The 12302-nt window shown below is 36.5% G+C and overlaps 2 protein-coding genes across 3 annotated transcripts; one reads left to right on the top strand and one right to left on the bottom strand.

Annotated features, from left to right (window-relative positions):
- Positions 1-204: 204 nt before the first annotated feature.
- LOC114277781 (polyadenylate-binding protein RBP45) lies at positions 205-7002 on the top strand. Of its 2 annotated transcripts, none has more exons than XM_028219729.2 (7): positions 205-815; positions 1769-2222; positions 4970-5025; positions 5124-5254; positions 5344-5440; positions 5546-5703; positions 6755-7002. In XM_028219729.2, the coding sequence occupies exons 1-6, from the start codon at positions 489-491 to the stop codon at positions 5699-5701; spliced, it is 1221 nt and encodes a 406-aa protein (XP_028075530.2). In that variant the 5' UTR covers positions 205-488; the 3' UTR covers positions 5702-5703; positions 6755-7002. The 2 variants fall into 2 exon arrangements, with proteins under 2 accessions (XP_028075530.2, XP_028075529.2); XM_028219728.2 differs by having other exon boundaries at positions 240-815; positions 5522-5703.
- A 674-nt stretch (positions 7003-7676) lies between these two features.
- LOC114281002 (uncharacterized) lies at positions 7677-10992 on the bottom strand. The gene has a single exon (XM_028223421.2). It carries the CDS (start codon positions 10848-10850, stop codon positions 9066-9068), a length of 1785 nt encoding a protein of 594 aa, XP_028079222.2. The 5' UTR covers positions 10851-10992; the 3' UTR covers positions 7677-9065.
- Between the last annotated feature and the right edge of the window lie 1310 nt (positions 10993-12302).

Consider the following 12302-nt stretch of genomic DNA (forward strand, 5'->3'; position numbering starts at 1 on the left):
GTGGTAAAAAAAAAAAAATTGAAAACTCAAAATGGAAACATATTTTTTGTATTTTCATTTTTTAGCTAAATTTATAAACTGGAGACTATTGATTTATAAATAAAAAATTTTACCAAACAAATTTTTATTTGAATTTTTTAAATTTTTATAAATATAAATAAAAAATTAAAAATATAAATGCTTCCAAATGACACCTTAAAAATTAAATTATCAAATGAGTGGAGTGAGAAAAGATAAGCAGATAATGTGACGCGTGAAAATAGAATTTCCCAACTCATTCCTTGACAAATAATATTAACCCCCATGGATTAACAAATATATCAGCATGGCCCTCAAGCAGACAGGGCGACACAGCTTTTGTCCAAATTGTGCTTTCGTTGTTCTGGCACCACTCGGTGACGCTTCTTCTAATCCATTTCTAGGGTTACGATTTCCAGACCCCCAAACCCCTCTATCTCTACATTTTCTTCAAAGTAAGGATCTTGACGATGATGCAACAACCAGGAACGACCTTGGTTCCTCCACAAATGGCGCCTCCAACCGTCCCCCACCAACAGAGCCACTTCCAATACCAACAGCAACAACAGCCATGGATGATGCCCAATCACCACCACCAACAACCACCACAACAACCACCTTTCCAACATCCGCAGCCGCAGCCGCCGATGTATTATCACCAGCAGCAACCACCGTCTCAGGCGGCGCAATCGCAGTTCCCGGCCAGCTCCGACGAGGTCCACACGCTCTGGATCGGCGATCTCCAGTACTGGATGGATGAACAATATCTCGTCAACTGTTTCGCCCAGATTGGCGAGGTAACTCTCATTTGCTCTATTCTATCTTTTATCTTTTATCTTTTATTTTTATTTTTAATATTATTATTTTTTGAAATGTTTCGGATTGGAAGTAAAGTTTGAGAAAGAGTTTTGCCAGTTGATACGCAATTGATAGGTATGTATTGTGATGCTTTGTTTTAAATTTTTTATAAATGTTTTGGATTGATAGGTTTGAGAGAAAGTTTAAGCAATTGATTGGTGTAGTGGAGAGAAATCCATTATTTGCATTGAATTTTATTATGCTGTACGTACCTGGAAACATAGGTGTTTTGGGGATGCATTGTGATGTGGTGCTCCTTTTTTTGTCTATACTAGTTCTATTATTTTGCAAGATTTGGTTTTTATTTATTTTATTTGGGATTGATTGGTTTGCGAGAAAGTTTAAGCAAAGCAGTTGCTTATGCAATTGATTGGTGTAGTGAAGAGCAAATCTATTTTTTGCATTAAATTTTGTTGTGTTGTACAAGAAACGCTCTGCATTATTTTTTGGGGTTCTGTATAGTATTATTTTGCAACTTGTTATTTGGTTTTTAACAGATGTATTCATGCTTCTGTAATTATGTGGGTTCTGTATGGCATTATTCACAAAAAAGAAATGGTTAACATGTCACGAATGGTTTTTTTTAAAACTAGTTTTGCAGAATTTAACGTTTACGATGTGCAAAGCATATTTATGGTTGAAATTTGTTATGCAAATTTAAATCAGGCTGTTGATTTTCTGTATGAGTAAATGTATCATCATGCTTGTCATAGCGCTATGCACCCGCCTTGATGCACGAAGATACATCATAATAATCATTATCCAGATCGTGTGAATAGGCATGCATGTACAGGGCATAAATGCAGACAACTGTGTAGGTATTTATGTCAGGGACACCTGCCGCTCCCTACATGTATTCTAATTGGGAATGTTTGTGCAATTGTGAGTGCAGGTGGTCACTGCGAAAGTTATCCGTAACAAGCAAACTGCTCAATCGGAAGGTTATGGGTTTATTGAGTTTGGAAGTCGTGCTGCTGCAGAAAGAACTTTACAAACATATAATGGTACCTTGATGCCAAATGTTGAGCAGAATTACAGACTGAACTGGGCATCGTTTGGTGCTGGTGAAAAGCGTTCAGATGGTACGCCTGACTTCACCATATTTGTTGGAGACCTGGCATCTGATGTTACAGATTACATGCTACAAGAGACGTTCAGGTCCCAATATCCCTCAGTTAAGGGTGCAAAGGTTGTAACTGATAGGATGACCGGACGGACGAAGGGCTATGGGTTTGTCAGGTTTGGAGATGAAAGTGAACAATTACGTGCTATAACCGAGATGAATGGAAAGTTCTGTTCAACCAGGCCCATGCGTGTTGGGCCAGCTGCTAACAAGAAGAATGTGGGTAAGTTGGCAATACCCTGAAGGTGTATTTAATAGTGTTACATACTTTCCGGGGCCTTTTGTGATAATTGTTAGTGCATTTGAAATGTTCTGCATTCAGATGGCATTATTATTTGGATACGAATATTTAATCTTGTGTGCATATGTTATCACGTGGTTGGATTTTTCAAATTTTGCCTTTAGAATTGTATGGTAGGTTATGTTTATGACGCACGGGTTCAGGTACGGATACTGGCACGGGTATGTTATGGGTATGCCAATACGACAAAACCTAAAAAAAATAAGATACAGGTATGGCTGGGGTACGCCAATAATTTGATTTTTATTTTTATAATTTATAGTTTGATATTCAATCCACAAATCAAAGTTCAATACCAAAACTAAAAGAAAAAAATTATAAAACTGAAAGAGAAATCGTAGTTTAACAATACTATTACTAATACCAAAGCGAAGATTATAAGCTGTTTTAATGCCATTAAATAGGAAAAATTACAAAACAAAGCTTCATTCCAAAGGCGAACTAAGCAAAATTTGAAAACTTAAAATTTCAATTTTCACTTGCATCAATTTCATCTTACAATTTCAAGTAAATCAGAACTCTTAAATAAATTATACGTATCTCTATCAATGTCCCATAACTTGGTGTACCCTCGATGTACCCATCTCGTACCCATGAAGTATCCATGGAGTACCCAACTGGCAAAGAATGTATAAGAAGTACCTGGTACGTATTTCGAGTACTCGGTAGGCATGCAGCCCTATCGGTACGAGTACCAGTACCTAGTACGAGTATGGCAATATTTGTGAAGTACCCGTGCTTGATAGTTTCTTTTCCCCAATGTTTTTACGTGCAGTCTTTGTCTTCTAAAGAATATTGTTGATTTCAGTTCCTTTCAGTTATGCTCTTGATTCTTGGATAAAGCACCGGCTTTAAATTAATTTCCTTCCAGTGCTTCCCTTTCGAAATTTTGGGCATTAATAATATATGAATGCTAAAACTTGCAACAACTTATAAAATTGTTGTCTCAAAGCAGGGTGTCAAGTGGCTCTATCGTTTAGGGACTGGGAACTGATTTCAGCTGAAATGGTTACCCCTATAGTGCGTGGCCTTACTTAGGTCAGTTTTCTTTTTTATGTCATTACTTTGCCCTTTATATCAGTTCGTTGTGGCATCAATTACGCTACAATTTTCAAATTCTTTCTCCAGTTCCTTTTTTTGATTTAGCAGTCATTCAAAGTTGTATTTCATTTTCCGTTCCAGTTGTTGTCAATTATTTTTGATTTGTCTTCCAGAAGAGATAACACTATTCGGCACATTACATCCTGTATCATCTGCTTTTGAGTTAAGATTTGAATTTGTCCCCTATTTCCTCCTGTTGTTGCCTGAAGCTTAAATTATCTTTTATTTATTATTTTGATTGACTTTGAGAAAAGGCTGACTTCGTACCACAGTCGTCAATTTTCATCCATTTGTTTGGAATTGCATATAGGAGGCTTAGTCACAACTTACAAATATGAATGTATGTATTTAGTTCAGCTTCCTGAATAGGTTGTTTTTTCAGTCTGTACAGTCCATTTGGATTGTTCCGTTCCTTCTTTATTTTTCCCTTGAAATCTTTGTCGATTTTTCTTTTTATTTTTTTAAAGACGAAAGGAAACACTGCTATGACAATTTTTCTTTTTCAATTTAGATACTGCATTAAATTAGGAAATGCTTTAGCTTTTTACAATGGTTTATTTAGCTGACTCCACTTGAATGTCGAAAAAAGATTCATATAGCCGACTCCACTTGATTGGGACACAAGGCTTGGTTTGGTTTGGTTTGGTTTGTTATAATAGTTTATTTAACTAAATATTGTCCCGTGCCATTCTGAATTTCAACATTTTTCTTCACTGCAAATGTTGTGTAAATTTTTGTCTTGTATGCTCATTTTCCCCCCTGCATGTAGTAGTTGGTTTAGAAGCAGTACAAATGGTTAATGTTCAATTATTCGTGACTCGTGGAGCTCACATCTTAGGGATTTAATGATGTGGGGATCAGATATGTTAGCAACCAAGCGAGGGAAGTTGTGTAGTCGTCTCATTTCTTTTACCGAGCCAATGAGCTGTCTTGACTTGGATACAGTAGCAGGTTTTTTTATTTATTTGGTATGTTATTAAAAAAAAAAAAAATTAATTTGTGTATCCACGTTATAAAACTCTCTGGCTGTAAGATTTTGTGATTTGGTGGGTCAACATGTGTTCGATAATGAAAAAAATATTTATGTCTATTATATTTAGTTCACATATGCTGTTACGTTCTTGAGCATACTGCTTTGATGCTATAATAAGGTTTTAGTGGTTATCTTTTTCCCTTTTTTTCTTTTTTCTTTTCTGTACATGTGTTTAAGAACTAAGAAGTGAACTATTGCAATGGCCACTTGGCATTCTGTTTGCAAGATGGCATATTTCATTCTGGCATTATCTTTTTGCTGTTAAAAGATTTTCCTGAATGCTACTATCTTGACAAAGTGGCTATAGTGTGTTCATTTGGTTTTGTGATCAGTCAGATCTTCTGTCAGCTTGTATGTGTTGCACTTTTATTCTCTTTTTCCATTTTTTTTGTATGCTTATGGATGTTCTGATAATGTCTTCAATATACCAATTATGTTGGATGAAAATCTTCTGCATGGTTTTTTAACATGATCCATAGCATCTGACGTAGTTGTAGAAGGAAAATTCATTTTTTTAGCCTTTTTGTATTTGCAGCTTCATTTCAGAATACACAAGGAACTCAGGATGAGGCTGATCCAAATAATACAACTGTGCGTACTTTTTTTTTCTTTCTTTGAATTTTTCAAATTTTCTTTCTTTTGGGGAGACGGGGGCTGATACGCTTGTGGAAAACAATTTGCATGGCCAGATATTTGTTGGTGGTGTGAATGAAAGTGTTTCGGATGACCAACTCAGGCAAGTTTTCAGCCCATATGGGCAATTAGTCCATGTGAAAATACCAGCGGGCAAGCGATGTGGGTTTGTTCAATTTGCTGACAGGTAAGCTAGGTCTGCCTCGAATTTTCCTTGATTGGAATTAAACATTAATGTGTGAGACTTTGTTCTGTTCCATGCATATGTGATGGCAGGCATTGTGCTGAGGAAGCACTGAGGATGTTAAATGGAACTCAGTTGGGTGGTCAAAAAATTCGGCTTTCATGGGGTCGTAGTCCTTCAAGCAAACAGGTTCGTATCTTCTAAAACCAAGAAACTTGTGCTCTTTGCATTTACTTCACATTTTCTCCCTTGTAGTATTAAAATATACAGTTTCCGTCTGTTGGCTTTGTTCAGTCTCAACCAGATCCAAGCCAGTGGAATGGGGGATATTATGGATATACACCTGGATATGAAACTTATGGATATGCCGCAGCTGCTCAAGATCCCAATCTGTACTACAGAAACTATCCTGGATATGGAAACTATCAGCAACCCCCCCAGCAGCAGTAGAGGTAAGATATATAAGTGTGCCCTTTGGCTTCTTTTGCAGCCAATAACTTATTCTTTCAAGTGATGCTTAAAGTTTCTTTCAGTTTTGGTATTACTTGGTCATGTGCTCTTTCCTAGTGTAGTTATAGGACAAAGTACCCCCAAGAGTCCTAAATATAAAATGTGAATATGTGGTTAAATACTTGAGATGTGATGACCAAGTCGATTTCTATAGCTTATCTATTTGATTATTCTTTTTGCATTATTAAAATGTTCGACAAGATGATGCTGTTAGACTTTTTGTTTTATTGATTTAATTATTTGAATACTTGGTTAAACTTACCGATCAGAGTTTTAATATTATACACTATCTTCCTTTCTAGAGCCATTTGGAAGCAATGCTTAAATCCAACTTTGTTTAGTTTTAGAGTTCAGAAATTACCAATATTGGTGTGATATTCCCTTTATAGTTTTCCTTTGCAATGAGGGCAGTTTTTGTTTTGTGGCAAAGAAGGAGATGGTGAACCCAGAGTGGAGTGCTCTTAGGCTTTTCAGTATTTTTTTATATTTATTTTTGGGTTAGCATACGACCAAGTTCTCATGATTCTAATCACATTTTTCACTCTGTTTGTTTTGGCAGAAAACATTTTTTGGAAAATATTTTCTGCATTTTTGATTGTTTGGTGGTTAGGACATAAAACTAAAGTCAATGGAAAACAAGTTTATTTGGGCGGAAAATGTTCTCCACTCCTTTAAAAAGTGTAAAATGTTTTCCAGACTACAGTTTTATCAATGCCACCACCCTATCACCACCTAAACCACTACCACCGCAGTTGTTCAGTTCTTAGCTCGAGCTGACACATGCACAACATTGGAAGTTTGGTGGTAGTTACCAGTTATGATTTAGTAATGCATCATAGAATACAGATATAAGTTGGCTCTTTGTCGATACAAGTGAAATTATGAATTAATCAATTCCTGAATCTTTTTGTGCCTATATGCTACAGCAGTATGCTCATGTAGTTTCTCTTTGCACGGGTATACCTAACTGAGTTACGATATGTTATTATGCAGTGTATTTCTGGTTCATTTGGCTGCAAAAGATGGTGGATGGTGATTGACGTCATATCTGTGAAGAGGAAGACTATGAAAGTTCTATTTGCCCATAATGTAGCATACTTTGGCTAAATCACTGGTTGTTGACTTCATTTCTGTACCTAGTGTTTGGAGGATTCTGTACTTGAGAGTTGTCTTTTTTGTAACTTGCATGCTACTTCATTCTTGATCCGTCAAAATTTTCTTTTTCCTGTTTGTCCTAGTCATACATACCTGTTTGCTCACCTTATTACCATTTATTTTCTATGGCTTGGTGCTGGGAATTATGTCAGTATAGAAATGTTGGAGTTTGGTGATAGTAACACATGGGACTTCTTTTGGGTAAATGAGAAGTATTAAATATTGCATGATTCTCTTGACAGCATGGTTCTAGACCTTTATGCTTATTCTTTTAATTTGCCATCCCGCACCAACCCAAATCAGTTGTGCGGTTTGAGAAGGTTAGCGGGTTGGGTTGGGTAGTTCGAGTGATAAAAATCGGCGGGTCAGTTGGTTGGCTGGTTAAAATGTGTGAACCTGTCAAAATTATCTTGATACAGTATCTTTCTAACCCTAATATCATTAGTTAGATGATGCTTACCCTTCATTTTCATTGCATTTTTAATTTGATTTTTTCCGTATATGAATTTATGAAATACAATTTTGAATAACATTATCATTCAATTAATTTGTATGTTTTGAATCTAGATTTGGAATAAATAATCAATTTTTTTATTTTAAATTTTAAATTTTTTATGACCAACAAAATTAAAGAAAAAAAATTAAAGCCTGTTTTATTACAATTTTGAACCACTGTTAACGTAGTTCCAGGGAAGAACAATGTTATACCAACCAATTAAGCAATGCATAATTTTTATTTTCAAAGATGATGATGAGGTTGGATTGGTGACGCCATTCATTTTAAAACACACAAAAAAATTACTCATAAAGACAGCTCTAAATTTTAAAAATACCATTACCCTATCATTTTTCGGATGCATTTCACATCCTAGCTTCAAAATTTAATCCGCCACACATTTCTCATAATTTTCCAATGGTCTACGCACACACTAGTTAGTTTTGAGTTTAAAATGAAATGCAGTGCACGACAAAAAATAACTACGAGGACTAACTATTTTGGCAAAGAGAGTCTTTGGTTAATTTGATGGATCTCAAATTGTAAAATACCAAAAGATGGATCATATACCCTTTTTGGGTGTGTGTGTGTGTGTGGGGAAAATGAAAATAAAAAACAAATTTGGCTGATGTATTTTGAAAATGTTTGAAAAACAAGTGAGGAGTGATCAACATTGGTTGTCAGTGGGCGGTGGTGGATGAATTATTGAGGATCGAAAATGGTGACAAGAGGTGGTTGTCAACAAGATGTCCAGATGTGGTTGGTGGTAGTCAGAAATATTTGTTGACTGTAGGAAATGGTGACTGGAGGAGGTTGTTGGTGGCAATAGCTAAAGGTGGTTGCTAGCGGTGGTAATGAGCGATAGATGACAGCCACAGGAGATGGGAGATGGAGAAAGGAATAAAAACTTATTTTTCAGATAAGTAATTTTTTTTTTTTTTGAATTATAAGAATTTAGTAAAATTTGTGAACTATTTACAATTTTTTTGAAAACAAAAAAAGATACCAAACAAGTTTCATTTCCAGTTTTTAAAATTTTTGTAAATATAAACTCAACTAAATTCAACTCAACAAAAACCTATTCTCATTAGCCGGAGTTGGCAACATGCATACTTTGTTTCCCATTCAATTTCATCCAAGGCCATAAGCAGCTGTTAGTACAAACTCAATCAACAATGCCAAGGATTGCTTTTATCTTCAATTTCTTAGTAAACATTACCCAAACATTCAAGAAATATTGGATTACGATGAAGTATATAATGCTAAAAAAATGAAGCAACGAATGAAACTTGTCCAAACACATTGTGAACAACTAGAAAACAGTAAGAACTGAATGATTGAAACAACAATAAGAGAAACATGAAAGTTAAGTTCAAAAGTATAGAATTCCGCTCATACTTGTTTTTCCTGAAGTCTTTATCTATCTTTAGCTGTGAATTCTTTTCTTTTTCTCATTCTTTTCTTTTCTTTTCTTCTTGTGATTCCTGGTAGGTGGTGGAATTCTTCAAGAACAAAATCCACATCATTGGCTAGAACAGAAGAACTAACCTTTTCCAGAACAAAGAATTCCTCCGGCTGCTACCTTAGGTTCAAAAGCAGCACCTTTTCCCGGCAAATGTTACTGGTTGATTAACCAGCATCAATTACCGGTTTTCAATTTTGGGTAATTTCATCTCTCCCTGAATCTTTGATAGACTCTGACTGCATAATCTGTGGTGTATCGGTTTTAGCACCAGCTGGAGTTTGTTGTAGCTCGGGATTTCCACTCTTTAGCTCATCACAAGCCAACTCACTTGACTCGAGCCCAAAATCTACAGCCTCGTGTTGAACTTGAGGCACCTGATCCATGTTTTCCTCACCATGACAAATATCAACACTCCGTTGAGATCCTATTTCTAGTACCACATTCACATCTTTCATTCCCTCTCCATCAATGTTATGCCTTTCTAGCAGAATTGAATCTTCAAGATCTTGCATTATCTCATCCTGTTTCGTAGATACATTCTCAAATCCAAACTTGGAATTTTGTTGTGGTATCAGTTGGTTGTCAAGTGCAGGTCCAGAATTTTGTTGTGGTGCGTCTTTTAACCCTCCCATGGAATCAGTCAGAGGTGTCATAACTGAGGCAGATTTGGTAGTGACTGCAAATTGGTTATCAAGTCCAAACTCGGAGTTGTGATTTGGCACATTTTTCGCTCCCAAGGAAGCGCACAAGTAATCAGTCATCGGTATCTTACCAAAGGCAGATTGGTTAACACTGGGAAATGAAGCAACTGGCTGCAACCAAGAGGCAGATTGGTTCTCGAGCCCAAACTCAGAAAGTTGTTGTGGCAAGTCTTTTCTTGGATCAATCTTTAGGAAGGTATTGGTCTGAGGGGTGGATTGTTTCTTGAGCCCAAACTCAGAATTCTGCTCTGGCACGGTTTTCTCTCCCATAAAAGTGGATGACCCTCCCCAGATCCCACAGTAACTAGAGTCTCGTGGACCAGGACTGCTATGAGTGGCAGATTGTTTCTTGAGCCCAAACTCAGAATTCTGTCCTGACACAATTTTTTCTTTCATAAAAGGGTCCGACTCTTTTTTTGTCACAAAAGCAGCCTCTTTGTATGCAGGGGTAAGACTGCATACATTTGATTCTCCCCAAATCCCACAATAACTAGAGTCTCGTGCACTAGGACTATCCTTTTTATCTGTTAGAGGTATTGAATCAGGGGTGGATTGTTTCTCAAGCCCAAATTCAGAATTCTCCTTTGGTACGGTTTTTCCTCCCATAAAAGCATCTGACTTATTTTTTGCCACATACGTAGCCTCTTTGGATGCAGGGGTATGGCTGGATACACCCAACCCTTCACATACCCCGTAGTCGTGGGAGCCTCGTGCATTAGGACTAGCAAGTGTAGATGGGGAGCCTGATTGGAGCTCGGAAGGTAAAACTAGGGCTGGAATGGTAGGTGCCTGGTTCTCTAACCGGACAGGGTGCTCATTATTCCTTTCTGGTTGTGGGATAGAAGTAGAACCGTCAACTTGGCTGTGCAAGTTGAGGACCGGGATGGGAAATTCTCTTCTTTGGTACATCTTAGCTTGTGGAGCAACATCATTTGCAGCAGTAATGGGAGAGAATAGCCCCGGCTGAAACACCACGCCCCGGAGAAGAGTCCCCGTGTTGCCAGTCCGTACAGAAAGGAAATACCCGGCATCAAAAGAGCCCTCTATGACACCAGAAACCACCTGGCCGACCATGTCATTGTCTATATCATCACTCGGATCAAATTCAGTGTGTTGATTAGTTCTTACATCATCAGATGGAGTGGGTTGAGGTGATTCTGCTGGTTTCTCCTTGTGGACAAGGCTTTCATCCTTGCGTGGACGACCACGTTTACGCTTCAATGGAGGGTCTGCTGGCGTGGAAGTGCTTGCCTGCTTATTCTGTTGACTCATCTTGCACCAATTGATGCTTTTCTATAAAATTTTCTCTGCAAACAAACACTGCTCTTTGCCAATAAGACCAATAGGAAAAAACTAGTTATTGAAAAGCAATGATACTGTAGAAAGCAAGCAAAATCTAATGATAGGTTTTATATTTGAAGTCTGAATTCTATTAAAGGAAGCAAATTATTGGCATAATGACAGACAATTTATTTGAAAAATTGTTTTCTAAAATTGTTTCTTAGCAAACTTTTCTCAAAAACAATTTTTTTTAGGAAGCGCTTTCAAGTTGTTTTCAAACTTTCTGAAAATTGTTTCGGACAAAGAAGAAAAGGAAATGGAAACAATGGTTTGTCTCCGAAATTTTAATTCATTTTTGTTTCCGAACGCACGAAAACTTGAAAATGATTGTTTTCATTTTATGTTTTCTATTATCGAAAACAGAAAAAACAAAGGAAAGTGAGGATAAAAATCAGTTTGACAAATAGTTTTTAGGAAAAAAAATTCCGAAATTTTTGAAGGAAACATTTTCAAGTTGTTTTCTAAATTTTCAAAAACTATTTTCACACAAAAAAGAAAAAGATATGGAAAACAATGGTTGTCTTTGAATTTTTCATTGCTTTTGTTTCCAAAAACATGAAAAACAGTTTGGTATTTGCAAATCATAGATTAAGAACTTTCAAAAATTTAATCTCGCTTTTAGTTTCTATCGTTTTCCTACAGATTCTCATCAACCAAACAACCTAGGGCCCTCATGGTAAAAACAAATACATGCCATGTATATACATTGTATGGATTACAATTGCAAACCCGTTTCTTAGTCTCCAATCACATCGAAACCCAGAAAAAAGAAACAATTTTTTGAGATTCTAGGAGATCAGTAATAGTAATCTTAAGCAATACATCACGATTATTACAAACGTATAAAGTATTGTAAAACAAAAAGATATGAAGAACTTACGTAGGAAAACAAAGACAGAGTAATAAAGGTATAATTAATGGGGAGATCAGAGAATCACTTGTTCCGTACAGTGATCAGCGAGATTGGTGGGATAAAAAAACCGTTTCTTTTTTGCTTCCCTTTGTTTGTGATTTTCCCGGAAAATGTCATCTGACATGAGGAAGGAATTGAAGAGTCTTTTAAATTGTTTTTATTTTTTTATTTTTTTTGGGTATTGTTTGGGGGAAGTTTTAAATTCCGCCAATATGCCTAGGTGGCCTTGATTTTGATCCGAAGTGTTATTGATTATTATTATTATTAAGTAAAGTGATTATGATTTGGGATGATGACGGGTGGGTGAGTTTGGGGCGGGTTTGTCATTCTGCGCTCCTGTTTCCACGGATAAACCTTACCCTCGCTTCTGTTACCGGTGGAATTTTTTAACTCCATCTCCACCTCCGTGGATGCCCGATCATATTTCAAATAGTCAAAAAAATTAAGAATCATTTAAATTTTTAGCACAC

Source organism: Camellia sinensis, chromosome 9, assembly GCF_055761805.1.
Source record: "Camellia sinensis isolate YWXY chromosome 9, ASM5576180v1, whole genome shotgun sequence".
In the NCBI taxonomy this organism is placed as follows: domain Eukaryota; kingdom Viridiplantae; phylum Streptophyta; class Magnoliopsida; order Ericales; family Theaceae; genus Camellia; species Camellia sinensis.

Coding starts and splice junctions, on each gene's coding strand:
- LOC114277781 (XM_028219728.2), top strand. CDS start 489: ATGATGCAACAACCAGGAACGACCTTGGTTCCTCCACAAATGGCGCCT. Junction 816..1,768: donor GTTTCGCCCAGATTGGCGAG/GTAACTCTCATT, acceptor TTGTGAGTGCAG/GTGGTCACTGCGAAAGTTAT. Junction 5,026..5,123: donor CTGATCCAAATAATACAACT/GTGCGTACTTTT, acceptor TTGCATGGCCAG/ATATTTGTTGGTGGTGTGAA.
- LOC114281002 (XM_028223421.2), bottom strand. CDS start 10,850: ATGAGTCAACAGAATAAGCAGGCAAGCACTTCCACGCCAGCAGACCCT.